Genomic DNA, 20,333 nt, shown 5'->3' with positions numbered 1-20,333 from the left:
TTTCATGGGAACATTTGTTTAAAGGTGGATGAGGGCAGGTGTAAATCGAACCGAGTTTTGATGTGTTTGGAGCCATCACCGCTGTGCTAACTCTGCTATGAGAGAGTAAGAAATCTCTCTTCCAAACATCTCTCTCCAATACTTAACCACTATCAGGTGACACATTTACACCATGAAGTAGACACTTATCCAGTAAAATGGCAGCACATGTGAAACTTGGGACTGGGAGATCTTACAAGTTTATTTGTGGGGTTTTTAAAAATGTCTATGCTGTCGTTTCTCTCACTAGGGAACCAAAAGCAGCAAATACCACTGAAATACAAAACTATCAAAAGAATATCAAAACGCAACACTGAAATAAGGCAATCAGCAGTTGGAACAAAAAAGGCAAAAAAAAAAAAAAGTCCTTGCTTCAGCTTCCCCCAAAGGACACTTAAAGAGCAAAGTATTCCACCAGGAGCCAGAAGGCATACAGGGCTCCAAACAGTGCAAATTCCAGTTGATACCGCAACCAAAAAGTCCCTGCTCCATCTAGTCAAACCTCAGTGGGTTGGGAAACCCAGAGTAGAGCCTCAGACACTGGTGCGTACAACAGGTCACACCTGGGAGAAGGTGGCCCATAGAGGTTAGAATTGATATCAACAACTATAAAAAAGTGGCATATTATCTGTGTAGTTTCAGGGAGTACGGTATGTTGAAGTCAAGCACTCTGTGAAGAAGCTTTATTAGCAGGGCAGCGGTACTTCCTGGCAATGTTAATTGCTCCTGTGCAACTATTATAAACCTATGTTTTACTGCAGGTTAATTGCTGCGGCTTTAGGGACAGCCATAAAGCATACAGGAAGGAATGCAACGGACAGGCGAGTCTGCCTCACTTGAACTGGACCCTAGGGGTTCATTATCTGTTATATCCACAGCAGCCAAATCAGCTGCCTCTTTCCAGCTGCCTCAACACAGGGTCACAGCTCCCTGCGAAGTTCTCCTCCACAAGCCCCAATGAAAGAAATGGGAGTGTGCCCCCAGAGAGGTCAGGTCTGTCTGTCTCAAGCCCTTCAGGGCACCCAAAATCTGGGCTGTGTCTGATGATCACACACAGCCCTGTGGCCACATTTGTTTAGATGTGAACCTGCATTCTGCACAACTCCTGTTACTTCCTCTGGGACTCATGAAGGAGAAGACTGCATTGCAGATCCACCTCCCAGACTCTTAGGTTTTCACCCGCTCCATACATTTCAATGCAGAATAACATGCTCCGTGTACAACAAAATAAAATGCTATGTTGGTTGCAGTTCTTAAACGGGGAACTGTTTGCTTCTGAAATTATAAAGGCACAAATCTCTGTCACTGAAGAACACTCTCTTTTTTTTTGGTTCTATGGATCGCGTAAATTAATTCCCCTACTACTGACTGCCTGAAGTTAGGTGGAAAGATAGTTAAAACTGACTGAAGGGGCTTTTTGGTGATGGGACGTTGCTGTGAAAGAGGCTCTTCTTCCAGATTAAGGCTGCAAATGCCCAATACATTTAAAGCACACAGCTTTCCCCAAGGAATCCTGGGGGAACTGTCATTTGTTAAGAGTATTGGGAACTGTAGCTCTGTAGGGGATAAACTACAGTTCCCAGGATTCTTTGTTTGCGTGTGGAGGGGGGGAGAAATGTGTTTTAAATATATGGTGCATATGCAGACCATATCAAACCAGCAGATACCAGAAAGCATTCCTTTACTTACCTAGGACAGCTACTTTCAAGTGTCAAGATATAGTTAAGAAACCCCTTTTCCCCTGCACAGAGAAGAGCAGACATGTTTAGCTGCAGAATTCCATGCGCAGCACAGTGTGAGTTGGGCTGTCTTGCAGTAAGGATGACAAAGAGGGTTTGTAAGCAAGAGAAGCTGTGCTCCTGCAGCCCAGGAGACGGGGGAACCCCTTCTCTCAGAACGGAAAGAAATGGAAAGAGAGCCAGGCCACCTGAGGACACAACCATACCATTAAAACCAGTACGACTTCATTGATTTGGGAGAGGGACTGGAGACCTGAGCGACAAAGGACAGGGCACTTCCATGATTTTCCAGGTAATCCAGGTAATGAGGATGGAGGGAAGGATATGCACTTAGCTTCCAAACTGCCCCTGGTTCCCGCTACCTTCAAGGGCTGAGCCACACACAACACTCTTGCAGCAGTTGTTTTTCTGCATGGCTGAAGGTGCCAATGGACGGATCTGGGCCATTCTGCGCCATGCGCATAAGCTTTGTGAAGCAGTGGGAATTGCACCCTCCCTCTTGTGCAGTTTTGTGAGGCTAATCCAGAAAAGGTAGTTTTCATGGAGGCAGCTCCTTTGGGGTTCTGCAACTCTCTTCCATACAGGTAGGTACATACTTCTCAGGAGAGTTTCTAAATATCCCCAAAACACCCAGAGAAATTGGGTGGAGGGTCTAGCTTTTCCATGGTTCTGTTTATCCCCTGTGCTCATTGCCAAAGCCCTTCACAAGGAGGAAGAAGAAGCTTTCGTGCCTTGGCTGCTGATTTCCTTAGCTGCCGGCTTCCCTTGTGACATCTGAAGCACGCTGAGTCCTTGCTGAAAGGGAAGATCAGCACAAAGGCCTGAGGAAGAACAGGACCACGCCGGTAGGAGGGACCTTGGTGCGAATGGGGTCGTTGAGCTTGTAGGTCCCCATGAACAACTTTTCCAGCACTTCATAGACCTTGTAGCCTGCCTTGCAGTCCAAGATGCCCAGAAGTCCCAGAGTCGTCACAATTGGCTTTGGTGCCCCATCGGTGCCGTTGTTCATCACCGCTACCGCGAACTGGCCATTGACGAGGGGCCTCTTCCATACTTCCAAGTGTTGGCTCTGTCAGGCAGAGATGGGAGAGGCTTGGTTACTGACATTTAGCTTTATGCTGGGAAACTACTGGGTTACTCACTTAAAGATCTAAAAGAACGCCTCACCCGTTACAAACGCAATCAAAGACCTCCTGCAGGCACCACCTTATCAGAAGGTCAAATGTGTCTGTCATGGACTGGCCGACTGGATACAGAGGAATGGTGGGAGACACAGGCTGGGGAACCCCCAGGGGAAGAAGGCTCAGAGCCCGGGGATTGGTGGTGGGATGACGGTGAGCGGTCAGAGAGAGAAAAGAGAGCAGACTGGGAGGAGCAGGTGTCGGAAGCAGAAGAGGCAACAGGGTTTAGTGAGAAGGGAGAGTCTGTGCCAGAGAGCAGTCCAGAGGCAAAAGCAGAAGCGTGTTTGTGTGTGTGTGTGTGTGTGTGTGAAGAGGCAGAGTTGAGACAGGCTGCTGAAGAAGCCAGGGAGTCTCCCCCTCCTGCTGCCACCAGCTCCCCTCCCTCCTGGTCTCCTAGAACATGCAGAGAAAGGAAAAGAGCAGAGCAGTTGTGACTGCTTTGGGAAAGACCCCTGAAGAGGAGTAGTCTTACAGAGTGGTGTCAAGGCGGGGACCTTCAGCCCTTGCAACTGCCTCATTGAGGGCACGACCTACTGGGAAGAGTTGCTGTGATCACTAGGCCTGCACTGTTTTGGTTTCTTTGAATAAAGAGCTAACTGAGCTGACAGCGTGTTTTCTTTATTGGTGACCTACGCTCAACTCCGGGTCCTGACATGTATGATGTAGGAATCCAGCCTACTCTTTTGAATTCCCTCCCTTTACACCAGATGTGAGGGAGCTTTGGCCCTCCAGGCATTGACGAAGAATAACTCCCAATGTCCCTGGTCACTTTGTTTGCTGGGGCTGATGGGAGTTGATGTTCGGCAACATCTGGCGGGCCAAAGGTTCCTCACCCCTACGTTGCATACTAGTCAGGCGCCATCTTTGTCATCTTTTCGGCACCTGCTGAATACTTTTCTCTTTCAACAAACCTTTCAAGTGGAGATCTTTCTGCCACTCAGCATCAGAGCTGTTTTTGAACACAGAATTGTTTTTAAATGTTTGCATTGTGTTTATTTATGTAACTAGTTTTAGATGTGTTTATGCTTTTCTTTTTTATGGTTGCAGCTCAGAATCTGCATTACAATTGACTTCTGTACAGCGCCCAGTCATTTGGACATTGGATAAATATTTATCACTGGGCATTGCCATCGCCACAATTACCATTCATTCATAAGCTGCTGCCTTGACACTGTGTACAGGAAATGGCAGCGATTCCGCCCAAGCCATCTGGCACCGGTCTGCTTTCTCAAAGGGTCTGGTGACCTACAATGCACACAATCTCTGCGCTGTGCTTACGAACAAAATTCGTTGTTGCCTTATACTGGGTCAGACTCACTGACTGGCAAAGGCTCTTCAGGGTTTCAGGCAAGAAGTCTACCTGGAGATGGCGGGAATGGAACCTGAGACTATTTGCATGCGAGGCAGAGCTATGCAGACTTCCGCTCCTTCTTGAGGTCACTGTCCATGCAACTCTGCAGGGATGGGACATGTACAGAAGTAGAGGAGTGTGGGGGAGACAGTGATGGTGTTACTCCTGATGGCCAGCATTTGCTGGCCTGCCTCCGATAGGAAAATGACTGTGGCCAGTGCTGTAGCACAGAAGTGACAATAAACTCTTTATTAGCAAAACAGCATCTGCACAGGAGTCAGGCCTAATGAGCAACTCAGGCCTTGCCCCCATGAAACAGTTGCCGAGACTAAAGATCCCTGCCTTCCCAGAGCTGTCTAAGTCCCCCTCCTCTCCAGGGATTCCCCCCCAAGCAACTGTGTCTGCAGGCCTGTCTTTTATGCCTCTCCTGCTTCTGGGAGACAAGCGGGGAGTGGAGCTCGTCACAGCAGGCGGGGAAGACACTCATGACTCTTCATCTCTGCTTCTTGGCCTCCCTCCTCTCCTGCTTCAGCTTCTGCCTCTGATTCTGAACTTCTCTCTGCTACAGACTCTCCCTGCTCACTAAGCCCTGTTACTACTTCAGCTTCCGACACGTCCTCTTCCCAGTCTTCTCCCTCTGACCACTCATCATCATTCCACCACCACTCCCCGGGCTCTGTGTCTTCTTCCCAGCTGGTTCCTCCGACCATTCCTCTGCACCCAGCCAGTGCTTGACATCACAGGACTGCAGTGAATGGTTATGACATGGGCTTCTTTCAAGTTGGGGACAGGAAACCTGTAGCTCTCCAGAAGCTGCTGGACTACAACTCCCATCATCCCCAAGCACTGCTCCCGCTGGCTGGGGCTGATGGTTGCTGGGAGTCTGACAACATCTGGAGGCCCGCAGGGCAACCAAACCTGCTCAAGCAGAGTTCTGGCTATGGCCACCAAATTCCCAGCATTGGCACAACCTAATCTGGGGTGTGACAAAGAGAGTGCACAGAGCTATTATTAGGTTCGATACTCTGCTTAATTATTACCCTGCTGTGCCTATCAATCCTAGGAATTGGTGATGTGTGTGGGGAAAACCTGCAGGCCGCGACTATCAGCAGGTATCACACTCACAGCTGGAGCCTCATTACGAAATGAGGTGTGGCTCCCATTGATTTGGGATCAGGTGGAAGGGAGGCCCGTGTGTGGGAGGGACAGATATCCGGGGGAGGAGGGTGTCGCCGGAGTAATATTAATGACCAAGAAGGTAAGAAAACAAATCGCCTGCTGGTTGCAGGAAGGAGCGGGATGGCAAAGCGCTAAGTCCTGATGCTGATAGAGTTCACATGCCACAAGGGATGAGTGCGTGCGAGGACAATTACGGAAAGAAGGAGCCGGGAGCCTGATGCTGGCCAAGGTGGCCCCAGGAGACTCAAAAGCCCAAGCTGGATCCTGCCACAAAGCCAGCTGCTGCTGTGTCATCCAGTACTTCAGTGGCCATGTAGGAACTGCTCCTAACTGCTCCTGCTCATTTGTGGCTCTTTCTTCCCCTCTGTTTACCTTGAATAGAAAAATGGTTACGCAGGACATCCCGTTTCTGGTTTCCTGGTTTCTGAACTTCTGCCCAACTTGGAAAATGCCACATGTTGTTTTTCTTACAAACTGGCATTGCTGAACTTCTCCAGCCCCTCCCATGTCCCTCAGCTGTTTATGGCGATGTCCAGCGTTCAAGGAAGAGCTGTGCCTCAGTGGTAGAACATTTGCTTTGCCAAGAGAAGGCCTAAGGTTTGAGGAACAACCCCTGCCTGAAACCCCTACCAGTCTTGAGCTGCCAGTCAGGGCAGACAATACTGACTTAGATGCACATTGGCACAAAGCTGCTTTCTATGGATTACCGTATTTTTCGCTCTATAAGACGCACCAGACCACAAGACGCACCTAGTTTTTGGAGGAGGAAAACAAGAAAAAAAATATTCTGAATCTCAGAAGCCAGAACAGCAAGAGGGATCGCTGCGCAGCGGAAGCAGCAATCCCTCTTGCTGTTCTGGCTTCTGGGATAGCTGCGCAGCCTGCATTCGCTCCATAAGACGCACAAACATTTCCCCTTACTTTTTAGGAGGGAAAAAGTGAGTCTTATAGAGCAAAAAATACGGTACTCCGCAGTGGTGAAGTACAGTGTTCGACATGAGAGAGAAGGCTAAGAAGCAATCTGTGTAGGTAAGCAAAGAAACATCAACAAAGGCTTCATTGTATTATTATATTAATCACCTTCTAAATCTCTGTCTCAAGGCCATTTACAGATAAAACAGAAAAAATATTCCTGGGACTCTAGGAATCCTACTGCAACCCCATCTTAGTGCCAGAGCACCTGCTTTGCAGGCAGGCCCCAGGTTTTATCCCTGCCACCTCCAATTAAAGCAAGGGTGGGGAACCTAAAGCCCAGAACCCAAATGAGTCCTTCCAGGCCACTCTAGCTGGTGTTCAAGACTCTCCCCAGGCCACACCCGGGAGGGCTGCCTGGTTGGCACTGACCCGTGACACAGCCTTTTCAGTGGTAGCTCCCCAGTTGTGGAATGCCCTCCCTAGTGAGGCTGCCTCGCTACATGATTGCTAACTTTCAGGAGGGAATGGAAAACACTCCTGCTTTTGCTGGCTGAAGAACACTGTTCCTGGCAACCCTGAGATCAGTGGATGAAAGTACTGTATTGGTCCAAATATAAGCCACACCCGAATACAAGCCGCACGTTTAAAATTGGAGGGGGGGGGGAGAAAAAAAAAAGAAAAAATACCTGAATATAAGCCACTCCATTCTCGCTGCTCCTGGCTGCATATTGGATATGGGGGGGGGGGGGGACTGCGCTGCATTGCTGTTGGCCTTTCCCCTTCTTCACCCTCTCTCCCTTCCTGGCCTTGGGGGAGAGGACGGGGGACTACGCACAGGGTGGGCGCTGCTTTGCCGCGTTCCTGGCTGCATACCATAAGGTTGAGAATATAAGCTACACTTTAACTTTTCATGGTTGGAATTTGGTGGGGGGAAAGTGAGACTTATATTCAGGCCAATACGGTATGCTTTTTATTGTGGTTGCCATTTAGAATGTTTTAATCTGTTTTGGAATGTTTTTGCTTTGATTTTTAATTGTTTATCTTTTTGCAGCCCTGGGGTGCATGGGAAGAAGGCAGGGATATAATTTTAATTAAATGATGAGAATAATAATAATAATAATAATAATACTCCCCTCAAGTGATTCTGCCTGGTTGGAATGCCTTCCTGAACTAGGAGAACACCTCATGCTCACCTGGCTGGAGAGGTGTGTGTACAGTAACCTCAGACTCCTACACAGCTGACTTTGTCAGATAACTTGCTTCACTCACTTCCCCTTGGCTCCACCCACTTTCCCATTGGCCACACCCATTTTGCCTTTGGCTCCACCCACCACAGGCACACAGCTTTCAGACTGCAAAGAGGTTCCCTGGACCTGAGTTGAAGGATCTTGGGGGACAGGGAATTGTGAACGGGGGAGTTAAGACTTTGGAGAGCTGCTGCCAATCAGAATAGGGGATGCTGAGGTAGATGGACTAAATCTGGCCCTGGCACAAGGTGGCCTTGTATGTCCATATGCAGCTTAGCTGCATGGACGACCCATTCCATGGATGACATGTTTTTAGGCTCTTGCAACCACCCTAAGGATAAAGAACGCTACTGCTCAGGTCCCCATCTCAGTGACTCAGTAACCGTACCTTTGCAATACGCTTCCCTTGAATCCCCAGATTGTCTTGGTTGATGTAGATGAGCAGTGGGTTCTGCAAGATGTTCTTGGCCTCGGATGAGATAGTCCGCAAGTTACAGGACATGAAGAAAGGGGCCGCCAGCACTGCCCACAGGGCCACCTGCACTTTCGACTGCTCGTAGCTCAGGCCAAAGTTACCAAGGATCAGCTGGGGGGGAAAACACAAGACAAGAGAAAGAACATTTTATTCAGCAGAGTGTCATCTTCTAGAGGAAGAGCAACACAAAAGGAAAGGGAAAAATGATTTACAGCTTTGAAACCAGATCCTGAATGTAAAGACAAATTGGAACGAGTTTATCCCTGATTAGGTTTGCCATGGCCTGATGGTTATTACCCTGTGGTAACACAGAGGCAGGTTTTGGTGCCAGTGTTGTGGAATGCCCTCCCTGCTGAAACATCACAGCCCTCCATATGTGCTGGCATTCCTCCAGCCCTTGAAGACACACCTGTTTAGGGGGTAAGTGTTCCCCAGAACGGAACGTGCGGTTTTATTGCTTTAACTGTTCAATGGTACTAATTATCACACTTTTTAATGGTTGATTGTATGTTTTAATGCCTTAATGGATTTGTCAATTGTGTATTTTAATTATGTACCAATTTTAATCATTGTAAAACACTTGGAAGCCATTCCGGCAAACAAGCGGTATATAAATCAATAATAACCAAAACATCTTGTTTTAAATATTCATAGGACACCTTTGCAAGCGAGTTATTACAACTACTAGCTGCCAAGGACTTGCAGAATGAGGTATTCTTATTTTGGCATTTGTAATAATAATAATTAGAAGACTGCCATTTTCTACAATGAATTACTGGCTTGCAAAGCCCTTTGTTTATACACATGCCAGTAAACCATGCAGTAACCTTGAAGGTGGGCCACTATCCCTGGGGACTGCTGAGCATGGGCACCACTAAAAGTGGAGGGCAGCCCTGACTCATGGGGGGCACAATTCATGGGGGAGTTCTGCTGATCAGCTCCCATCATCCCTGACTGCTGGCTTGGGAGCCCTGCCACAATTGCAGAGGCACGCATTGCCCATCCCTGCTTAAGACAGCATCTTCCAGCAATGCAGACCACTTTCTTAGGTTCTGTGTCAATGTCCCCTTTGGATAGGTAGATTCTTATCAAATTCACGTTGATTCTTTCTATACAACTTAGAAGTTTTTCTTGCAATCAAGAAGTAAATAAAAATAGTGTCAAATAAATCAATAAATTTCCACCTGCGGGCAGAAAAACTTGAAAGGCAGTACAGACATACCTTGGTTTTTGAACAGCTTAGTTCTCTAATGTTTTGGCTTCCGAACGCCGCAAACCCGGAAATGAGTGTTCCGGTTTGCGAAATATTTTTGGAAGCCGAACATCCGATGGGGCTTCTGTGGCTTCCGTTGGCTGCAGAAAGCTGGCTGCAGCCAATCAGAAGCTGTGCTTTGGTTTTCAAATGTTTGGAAGTTGAACAGACTTCCGGAACGGATTCCGTTCAACTTCCAAGGCACGACTGTATAGGAATTAAAAGCGCTGGAAATTAAAAGGAAGCTCTGCAGAACAGAGGAAGGAAAACACCCTCTAGTGGTTACTTGGAGTGTGCAGGTTGTCAGGCTTGGTTTAGGGATTTCCCTGCCTCTCTTATCATTTGCAGTCCAAATGTCCTCCTAAATCAGACCTACAGTCTTCTTTTCTCAGATTGCCTTGGAGCCATTATAAGAAGTGCAGTTTCTGGATCAGACTGAAGCCCTTCTCACCGACCATCCTGTCTCCAGAGCAACCACTGAAGATATCTCTGGGAAATTCGTGACTGCAGCACGCAAGGTGACAGCCATTCCTTGGGGTTTGTTCCCAACAGCCAGAATTCAGAAGCGTCCTGTTTCTGTGCATGAAGGTTCTGCAGGGCAACATTCTGTCCTAGATGTTATTTAGCATCTAAAGGAAGCCACTGGGAGCAGACTTTAGGAGCATGGTGCCATCAGCATGCTGATGACATGCAGCTCTAGTTCTCTGAATAGGAGAGGTCATGCAAGACGTGGACTGGTGCCTTAATGCTGTGGGCACCTGTGGACTGGATGAGGGGCAGTAAAGCGAGTTTGGATCATGGCAAGGCAGATGCTCTGTGGGTAAATGGTGCTCAAATTCGAGTTGCCTATTCTGGACAGGGCTGTGCTCCCTCTAAAGGTGCATAGCTTCCCCATCCTCAGAGGAAAAAGGACATGGACTCCAAGGCTATCTTTGCTTGGGAGGAGCTCCTTTGCAAGTCCCAGCACCAAAGGAGTCCACAATGACAGCACCTCTCTAGCGTTGCCTTCCAAAGACACCAGTTCGGAGGAGCTAGTAGAAACTTGGCCTTCCTACACCACTGGCTGCTGAAACTATCAGGGACCCTTTAAGAGTAGAGGCTCCACTTACTATGGGAAGGGAAAGCTGCTCAAAGGAGACTGCAGGCTGATTTAAGGCTCAGTCTGGGTTTGAAGGATGTTGGAGCAACATTCAGGCCTTCCTTATCAGACTGGCAGACTATGGGAGCTATCCAGGGTGCTACCTGGCTTGCCTTCTGACCTCTGCTTTGACTGACCTTATTTACCTAGACTTGCCCCCTGCCTTGTCTGGCCTGGCGTTGCTGGGGGCCTGATCCTGGTTTGACCTGACTTTCTGGAAGTGGTGCTGGCAATCTGTAACCTGGCTATCCCTGGCCTCTGTGCCTGGAACATGCCCCCCACTGGGGTTAGAACCCTGCCCCCACACCTCCTGGTAAGTCCAAACAGAAAAAAAGGCCGTATTTTTCGCTCTATAAGACGCACCAGACCACAAGACACACCTAGTTTTTGGAGGAGGAAAACAAGAAAAAAAATATTCTGAATCTCAGAAGCCACAACAGCAAGAGGGATTGCTGCTCAGTGAAAGCAGCAATCCCTCTTGCTGCTCTGGCTTCTGTAATAGCTGTGCAGCCTGCATTCACTCCATAAGACGCACACACATTTCCCCTTACTTTTTAGGAGGGAAAAAGTGAGTCTTATAGAGCAAAAAATACGGTATTTTCCCATGTCAAATATTTTCTGCCCCAGGACAGAAATTTTTCCAGAACACCTTTGGATGTCTGCCTTCTGCAGTCTCTTCTGTGCATCGATGCTGCTATCATGTTTCTGTCTTCTCCCTAAAAGCAACGGTCTACAATCCTAGTACTGCCCTTAGTGTTTCTCTTAGAGTCTACAAGAATTCTAAGCGGAAGGGACAGCGGTATGGGAAGAGTTGGCTTTACCGTATCGGGATCATTCCACCTTCCCGGTCCTGCAACAGGCTGAATTATGTCCTGATGATTTCCGTACCACTCAATGATGTGGAAGAGGCTGTCCCAAGAGTCTTCGATATCACCAAAATTTCTCCACAGGTTGCATATTTTGCCAAGTAAAGTATAATTCACCTGGATAAAAACAACAGGGACACAAAGGCACAGACGTTGCTAGGAATCTGGTGCTGCCTGTGCGCTTGCTGCTGCACTCAAGCAGTTCAAGTTCACAGGCTGAGCAAATAAAGAGATACAAATCTTATAACTAACAGCTGTTGGGTCAAGTACAGCCTCTTGTCCCGACCACACCTGGACCAATGACGACAAGCAACTGGTGAAGCACATACAAGTGATATACAATAACACTCCTCGCTAACTAGCTGTCTAGGCAAACTATGACTGCAGACCTCTGCTCTGTCTCAGATGCTTGGAGCAACAGTGTAATTCACCCTGTCCCTTCTTAAACCCCACCCCCTGGCTGATGCAGTCCAGTTGCCTTAAGCCTTTCCTTTAATGGGGGAAACAACAGAAGAGGGAATGCCCAGGGGTTTTCCAAAGACATGACCCCCTCTAGGAGCTCTCCAGGCCCTCTTGCAGCTCATCCCACACCTTAGGCTCCTGCCCGTCACTGACACCCCTTGAAGGTAGTCATCCATCTCCATGCACAGCCTGAAGGTGAAGAGAGGAAAATGCCAGGCTGGTTGGTGGGAAGCGATGGAGTGGTGTTTGCCATCACCCCGTACCCCTTCCCCCAGACTGGCAAAAGCACTTGCTGACCCGGGTTCTATCCAGACACAGAAACCCCATTTATGAAACATGTCTTGTCTCCCATCTCTACCCGTGGAATAAATGGTCCCATGGTCTAGAGAATGTTGCCTGTCCCAGGGCAAAGGCAGAGACACAGAAACAGGTGCAGAAATTACCTTCGGCGGAAGGCCCCCCTCGTAGGCAGGCCAGCTGCAAGAAAAGGCAATGGGCCGTCCCGTTTTGTTCAATGCCGCACTCATCTTTGGGTAGCCTGGGCAATAAAGAAAGACAGGGCTGGCAGCGGGCTGCTTTTAATATTGACAAAAGCAGTGGCAGCTAGTTTGCTGGAACTGGTGGGGTGGAAAGCAGGGAGGTCAACAGCAGGTGGCACCAGAGCAAATGGTATCCTTCTCATTCTCTTCCCTGCTAAGTTCTACAAACATAACAGGAAACCTAAGGAGGAGGAGGAAGGTGACAGGCAGTGCCCCTCCCCACTGGCTGGAAGTAAGGAGGGAGGGAGGGAGGGAGGTGGGGGTTGGCTGAGGTCAGACAGAGCTTGATGGGCCCATGCCCCATTTGCCCAAATGAACCAGCCTCCACTGTTACAATGGCACAATGTCTATGCAGGCATGCTGAAGCCCACTGATTTCCACAAACATTGGTACATCTAACTCAACACTAGCATCTAACTCTATTTTTATAAACCGCTTTGAGTTTTGTTTCATTTTTGAATCAGGCGGTGTATAAATCTTATGCAATGAACAATTAAGCAGGACTGCTAGTGCTCAAAAGGACTAAAAGCAAAACCATTTAATGTATCCACTGCCTTTGTGGATTACTCCATTTTAAAAAAGGACAATCTGGGATTTGCCGGCTTCAACTAAAAATCCCCTCCTTCCTGCGATCCTCCCTGTTTATAGACAGGCACAAACCTGCTGCCTTGATGGAAGAATTGGAGAAGCAGCCATCCAGCTTCAGCATGTCAACCCCCCACTCGGCAAAGGTCTTCGCATCTGTCTCAATAGTATCCAGGGTCGTCCCAGGGTAGCCTGAGCAGGTCTTGCTGCCCAGGTCACTGTAGATGCCAAACTTCAGGCCTTTGGAGTGAACCTGGGTGAGAAGAGGCAAGAGGGAGCGCCATGACCCCAGAGTCCAGTGGGGACCATGACACAGAGTCAGAGGTTACAGTGATACCAGCTCAAGAAAGGGGCCATGTCCGCAACTCTGAGCATGATGCTGGGGATCCTGAGGCTGGCAGGCTCAGCAATCTCCTACAGTTAATGAACCTTTTTCAGCCCGAGGTCCGCATTTTCTTCTGGGCAGACTTCCAAAGGCCATGTGCCACTGGTTGGTGGAGCCAGAGGCAAAACTGGGTGGAGCAAAGAATATAAATTTTAACTTTGTCAACTCTCTTATTTGCTTTTGCCGTATCAGCTTACTTTGCACACAGGTACTGAATCAGCACAACAGACCACAAAACAAAAATTCGTAGAAGCGCTAATTTCCCGGAGAGCAAACACAACTGTTAAGGCTTCATTGCATTTCAAATAATGCAAAGGAGACAGAATTTAGTTTGCTAAATATAAAGGTAAAGGGACTCCTGGCCGTTAGGTCCAGTCGCGGACGACTCTGGGGTTGTGGCACTCATCTCGCTTCATTGGCTGAGGGAGCCGGTGTACAGCTTCCAGGTCATGTGGCCAGCATGACTAAGCCGTTTCTGGTGAACCAGAGCAGTGTACGGGAATGCCGTTAACCTTCCCACCAGAGCAGTACCTATTTATCTACTTGCACTTTGACATGCTTTTGAACTGTTAGGTTGGCAGGAGCAGGGACCGAGCAACGGGAGCTCACTCCGTCGCGGGGATTCGAACCGCCAACCTTCTGATCTGCAAGCCCTAGGCTCTGTGGTTTAGACCACAGCACCAACCGTGTCCCAGTTGCTAAATATGCTGCATCTGAATTAGGGGTCATCTTGCAAAAATCTGTTTTGAGGCGAGTTCAGTTTTGACCTTTATACAGTTTCTATACATATTCACACACCCCTCTCTATCCTCCATCCAGACAAGTAAGAGGTGTTCCCAGAGTTCAAGGACCCATTCCGGTGCACCCGCTGGAGCACACTGCTCTCTGGGAGCTCTTCTTGGTGCCGAGACAACTAATTGTGCCTTGTGGGCTCCTCCTCAAGGGCAGAAAAAGACTTACAGGAGGGTCCAAAGTTCAATATGTGGCGTGTATGCTTTCCATTTGGCTCTGGTTAAAATGTTTTGGTTAAAATCAAGTGAAAAGTGTATTTCTTTATGGCCCAATTTGCACAGCACAGAAAGTTGTGCAATCCCATTCAGGACATGCCAGAGTCAGTAGGCGTCTGGTGCCTGTTGAAGAATCTTACTCTAGCAGGCATTGTAACTGAATACTGATTTTGTCATTTTAACTCATTTTCATTGTATTGACTTTCTTGTACACTGCAATTAAGTGGCGTATATACTGTTGAAATAAATAAAAACCAATACACAAGAGGGCTCTTTCATGCCTTCTTGTTTGTGCCAAAAGGAAACAAATCATGATCCTGGCTTGCTGTGTCTGAATTAGGCATCGTGGCTTGTTTTGCTCCATTAAAGCACAACTAGCAAGCCAAGAAGAAACCATGACTACATTAATACTACTAATTAAATTGGTTAACCAATTGTCACACAAAAATAGCATATGTAGAAGCACTTTTACACAAAAACACATACAAAGTCCGTAAGAAATACACAAAGCTACCTCCTCTGTATACTACAGCAGAAGCTTAATCTTAAGTAGCTTTTTTCTTGCAGCTTTTAGAGAAATCTGAAAGCTTTCAGAACAAATGCATTTCATTGAACTTACGTAATCGGCAAGGGCTTTAATGCCACTGGGGAACCTTTCGGGGTTTGGCTGCAACCTGCCTTGCGCATCTCGTTTATTTGCTGCCCAGCAGTCATCCAGGTTGACATACTTGTAGCCGAGCCGCAACCATCCGTCGCCAGCCAGCCTGTCTGCCATAGCCTTGATCAAGTGTTCACTGTTAATGAACAAGAGTTAGAAAGCTAGTGTGAACAGGGCCTTGCTATGTTAGATGGCCGGTTTGAAAAGCCACCCTTTATCAACTCTTTCTGGAGCTGCTCTCCCTAATGTGATTGAACTTGACAAACATCAGCCTAGACTAATACATAACATTTTGAAAACAAAAACGAAGAAAACCAAAATTTTCAGAGATGATCTATATGATGCTGGAGCTTAGCTGCGTAGAGAGGAACACATAATTGTCATGCAAGCCCTTTAAAAGAGCTGGTTATAAAAAGCATTTTTGATAAAATGGAATCTTCAGGAGACATTATTAACATTGGGACAACCAAGGCACTGATTAAACAGGCTGCAAATTGCAACAGTACACTTGAAGCCTAGGTTTGTTTAGGTATGACAATGGAAGAGTCTCACAATCTCTATTTAAAAGAGTGGAAACAACTTGTTTAAAGTTAGCTTCAGCAAAGCAATGCTCACCATCTGAAAAATGTTTTGTTGCCTCATTGTGGGATGAGACATGGCCAGTCCAATACTTTACTTTTCCTGTCTTTGTGGCTACACTGATGTGATCTAAGAGGTGTGGTATGGGACTTCCCTGAAGCATCACTGAAGGTATGTGGGGGGGACCTCTTAGGCAGGGGAAAAGAGAAGACTGTGTCAGATCTCATTGCTGTGATCTTGGTTTCAAAGGGATATAAGTGTGGGGAACTGAAATAAGCCTGCAGGTGCATCTGTTCAAGTCAGCTAAAATTTTCTTATGATACTGGTGCAGTTTTCCTCATTAGAATGATAGGTTCCAAAAAACTTAAGGTTCAAGCCACAAACAGTAGCATGTGTGATTCATGCACCTTTTAGTTGATGCAGACTTCAGGTAAAAACCACAGGCAGACAACTCCTACCATTGCATTAATGGTTCGCTAGGATGTAAAGAACAAACCAAACCAGTGGAATTCCTCACTTTATGACCATTCCCCCCTCCCCGCAATCCCCCCCAAAAAACTATTGTTCTAATAACAGCATCAAGTCAACAGCTTCAGTACAACTTGCAGCACATTTCCCCCACCTGATGCAGTTGTCAGGATCATTTTTGCAGTCTGTGTTACATCTAAAACGTTCCCAAGGCACCCAGCCCATTGGCGGAGTCTTCAGTAGTCCGTTATCCAGGGAAGCACAGCAGGCTGCAAGGCCCAGCAATATCCCCAGGGAAAAGTGCAACATGATTCAGACACCACCCCCTGTAAAAATCAGAAGAGGGCACATCTGATCATGGGAGGTGGAGCAAGGTTGTTTTCTTCTGCTCTGGAGGGTAGAACCTGAACCAATGGCTTCAAGTTAGATTGAAGAAGATTCTGACAAAACACCAGGAAGAATGTTCTGATAGCAAAAGCTGTTTGATGGTGGAACAGACTCCCTCGGAAGGTGGAACCTTCATTGGAGGCTTTTAAGCAGAGGTTGGATGGTCATCTGTCATGGATGCTTTATATGAGATTATTGCATTGTAGGGAGTTGGACTAGAAGACGCTTGGAGTTCCTTCCAACTGTACGATTCTATGATTCTATAATAATCCAACATATTACTTCATTTCAGTGGTTTCAAATAATTTCTGATGTTTGAGGCACCTTATATGCATCTTTGGTCACCACAGGAAAGACAATAAGCAAATGGGAAGCAAAAGAAGAGGTACCATGCTGCCTTTTCTAATTCCAGGTTGTTTTACTAAGCAATAAGCACCTCTAGTACAACATTTATTTATTATTCCATTTATGACTCACTTCCCAGGAGGCATCATGGAGCAATTAACAGTAGAATAAAAATACATGTCAAGCAATTGCATGCATAAAAACCAATTAAAATAGTTTCTTATATACATACATACATACATACATACATGCATGCATATACTGTACATACAAACACATATCCATATCCATATACACACGAAAGCACATATAAAATAAATTCAAATTCAGAACACATACCTACTGAGATAATTACAATTATTATTATTACCCACCCTTCACCAGCAGGTCCCAGGGCAGGTTACAATGATTTAAAATTAGAAACAGCTAAAACAGATTACATTCACAAGAGATGAATATATATATGAACACTATATATTGAAGATGCCACACCCACCTCTGCAAGGAGGGATTTCTGCAACTTAGGGGCAACCACAGAGAATGCCCTCTCCTGGGCCACCCCCACCCCCACCCTTCCAAGGTTGGTGGAACAATCAAGATGGCTCCCTCTCTTTATCTTAACACCCAAGAAGGAAGGAAGTGGTCTCTCGGATCCTTGAGGCCTAAGTCATTTAGTGCTTTAAACACAAGGGTGAGAACCTTGAATTGGGACTGGCAAGCAATGAAGCTGTTTTAGAACAGGAGTTACCATACGGGTTCTAATCTGGCCACTGCATTTTGGACCAATTGAAGTTTCTAAGTTGTTTTCAATGACAGCTCCGGGTACAGTGTATCACAATAATCCACTCTGGAAGGGTCTGTAGCTGGTGAATCAGGTATAGCAGGACACAGGCAATCTTAACCACTGAGGCCATCAGGGCCTCAAGTAACAATGTTGGTTGGACCCAGAAGGACCCCCAAGCTATGAACCAACTCCTTGCAGGGAAGTGCTACTCTGTCTAGAACCCTGTCTTACTATTTTTTGGACTCAGTGAATAACACTACTGTCTCTTGGAGAGTCAGATCTCCATTTAGGAGAGACTTTTAGAACATTCAATAGGCACCAAAATAACAGAAGGCACCTGTCTGATATAAAACGAGTGAGAGTTAAGGACACAAGAACCTGCTGGATCTGCTCAATAGCCCATTTAGTACAGCAATCCTGTTCTCATGGTGGGCACCCAGATGGCGTTGGAAAACCCAAATATTTCCAAAGGGCACGTGTCACCACACGTGATTCCAACATTGCGCTGAATGGACCCCCTGATAGGATGGTTATCTGCTGAATGCCTTCCCACAAAGAACACAATGATGGGGTTGGGAACATAAATGATGAGACAATCTCATCCCCTGTATATCCCCCAAAAAAACTTCTGCTGATCACTCCTTTATGCTTGTGGCATGAATTACTGCTTAAATCCCTGCTGAATTAAGTTTTCTGCAGGAATTCCTCCACCTCCCTGCCATCAGGTTAGGCAATCCTAGTCACCATTCACACGCTTGTGGGATCTCATAAGCCTGCCGCAAAAACCAGTATGCAACAAAACACCATTTTCAGCTGATGGCACTGCACACTGGGAAGTCGCTCAGTGATGGCTCCCCTGCTGCTGTGCCCTTGTCTGGATAAGGCCACCCACTACATTTGGCTGCAAAAGTGAGCAAGTCTGAAGACTAAAACAGGTTTCAAAGGTGCCAGAATCTTTAAGGAGTTTTTGAATTTCCGTATTGTGTTTTATTATTATTATTAATGGGTAGGGAGTCATTTTACCCCTTCTCTGTGCGATTCCCCCTCACTGCATTTAGGGTTTTGAATGGCCTTTTCGAGCGTCATCAGAGTGACGTCACAAGGGCTGACTGTGACGTCAGCCGGAGAAAGAAAACGCCTCCACTTATCATCGAGGGCCCTTTAAAACACACCCCCTTGGGAAAGCTCCTCCCATGTTCCAGGAGGGCCATGCGCAGGCGCACTGTCCCTGGTGGTTTGAAAGCGAGAGGGTACGCGAGGCCACCACAGCCCGCATGCGCAGTACAGCCGGCTCGCTTTTCTCCTCAGCCTGACAGCCGGTCACGTTCCCTTCCAAAGACAAACGCCGGTGACTAACCCTTCGGGTAAAAAAGGATGGCAGGCAACGCCCGCATCCTATCTACCAGCGGCGCCCCCTGGAAAGCCTCCCGCACCTTCGCCTCATTTACCCGCCTTTCCTCACGAACACAGAACAACTCTAATTCCCGGTCAGGGGAAGGGCGGGACTCGCAGAGATCGGCGGTTGGCCGGGCGCACGCGCCCTATCAGCGGTGCCGACGCATAGCACGGCGGCCAACGGCGGGAGGGCTCCTGTCGGTTCGACCAATGAGAAGGCAGCGAACTAGGCAGCGGAGGCGTGCCCTGGGAAAATCAAACGACAGCCAATAGGAAGGGGCGGCATCTCTGTGAGGGGAAAGCGAGAGCGACGTCCGAGGCCCCGCCTCCCATAGAGGCTCACGTCGCTCCCCGCCTCGTCCAATCAGCCAAAGCCGCGCTTGGAGGAGGCTCCCTCATTGTGGCGCCGCCAGGCGGCCTCCGAGCGGTAGAGGGCGCTGCGGGCGAGAGGAGCCGGGGGCCTTAGGCCGGAAAGGCATACCAGAGGAAGGAAGCGCGGAGAGGGAGAGAGAGACGGAGAGGCTGAGAAAGGGGCCTGGCTCGTCGTGCCTCCGCCGCGCTGTCTTCGCCTCCTCAGCAGCAGCAGGAGCAGCTACACGGCCTCCTGGCCTGAGGGAGCAGGTGAGGCCCGCGCCCCGAGGCAAGGAGAGGCCTTCACCGCCCGGCAAGGCCTGCGAGGGAGCGGGATGGTGGCGCGGCTCCGCCTCCCGCCTCAGGCCGGGGCTGGGGGCGGGGAGGTGGACGAGGCTCATGAGGAGCCCCCTTGTTGCTCTTTGGGAAGGGAAAGGGGTGCCTGTGGCCCCAAGGAAAGGGGGGCGGAGGAGGAGAAGACAGGCCTTTAATAATGTCCGGACACACGCTAAGGGCGGTCTAGAAATATAAGAATAATAAATAATAATAAATAGCGGCACAAGCCTTCCTGAGCCTGGATCTTGCCCTTCCGGAGGCGCGCGCGACGCGGTGCTCCTTGGTTTGACGGGTCAAGAAGAGGCTACGTCGCGGGAGGTGGTTTGGGGCAGGGAGCCGGGATGGTGCTCGGCATTCCCGCGCGGAAGCTCAAATGCGGGCGAGGCCGAAGAACCTCCCCGAAGTCCCGTTGGCACCTTGGAGGCGAGGGCAGATTGGTTTCCCGGGCGCGCGCCCTTAGTAGGTGTAGCGGGAGCTGTGGTTGCCGCCGATCCTCCTCTCCGCCTGCCTTGAAGGTGCCAGGAGGGCGTCTGGTTGAATGAGATGGATGCACGCGCCTTGTCCTCAAAGTTCTTCTGGTGGCTGGCGATGCCGAAAGGAAATGTATTAAAGGGGATGTACACGCGTGTGGAAGAACACTCGTAGGAGTTTGCGACTGGCATAAAAGAGA

The 20,333-nt window shown here is 48.3% G+C and overlaps 2 protein-coding genes across 10 annotated transcripts in view; one reads left to right on the top strand and one right to left on the bottom strand.

Annotated features, from left to right (window-relative positions):
• Positions 1-216: 216 nt before the first annotated feature.
• LOC308463024 (alpha-N-acetylgalactosaminidase-like) lies at positions 217-19,275 on the bottom strand. 8 transcript variants are annotated; one of them, XM_080981172.1, is made up of 8 exons: positions 18,605-19,275; positions 16,220-16,391; positions 14,980-15,154; positions 13,044-13,221; positions 12,288-12,382; positions 11,338-11,499; positions 8,040-8,237; positions 217-2,847 (listed from the first exon to the last, which is right to left on the bottom strand). In XM_080981172.1, the coding sequence occupies exons 2-8, from the start codon at positions 16,372-16,374 to the stop codon at positions 2,587-2,589; spliced, it is 1,224 nt and encodes a 407-aa protein (XP_080837298.1). In that variant the 5' UTR covers positions 16,375-16,391; positions 18,605-19,275; the 3' UTR covers positions 217-2,586. The 8 variants fall into 8 exon arrangements, with proteins under 8 accessions (XP_080837298.1, XP_080837299.1, XP_080837301.1 ...); XM_080981173.1 differs by having other exon boundaries at positions 18,939-19,275; XM_080981175.1 differs by having other exon boundaries at positions 19,015-19,275.
• Positions 19,276-19,407: 132 nt separating this feature from the next.
• The window catches only part of ZC3H7A (zinc finger CCCH-type containing 7A), a 29,963-nt gene continuing 29,037 nt past the window's right edge, over positions 19,408-20,333 (top strand). The window contains exon 1 of one of the 2 annotated variants that reach the window (XM_080980985.1): positions 19,408-19,597. The gene's annotated coding sequence lies outside the window, so the exon portion shown is untranslated. The remainder of the gene's footprint in view (positions 19,598-20,333) is intronic. The other variant, XM_080980984.1, reaches the window with a different exon arrangement.

This window comes from Podarcis pityusensis, assembly GCF_964106645.2.
Source record: "Podarcis pityusensis genome assembly, chromosome: 14".
Lineage (NCBI taxonomy): Eukaryota > Metazoa > Chordata > Lepidosauria > Squamata > Lacertidae > Podarcis > Podarcis pityusensis.
The sequence above is the reverse complement of the archived record's forward strand: the minus strand, read 5'-3'. Positions and strand labels throughout refer to the sequence as shown.

Bases quoted from the DNA above. Each gene is read 5' to 3' on its own strand.
- LOC308463024 (XM_080981172.1), bottom strand. From the start codon at position 16,374: ATGTTGCACTTTTCCCTGGGGATATTGCTGGGCCTTGCAGCCTGCTGT. The intron at 12,383-13,043 runs GTTTGTGCCTGT...TTTATTGCCCAG, and splicing joins TTCTTCCATCAAGGCAGCAG to GCTACCCAAAGATGAGTGCG. The intron at 11,500-12,287 runs GTAATTTCTGCA...GTTTTTATCCAG, and splicing joins AGGGGGGCCTTCCGCCGAAG to GTGAATTATACTTTACTTGG.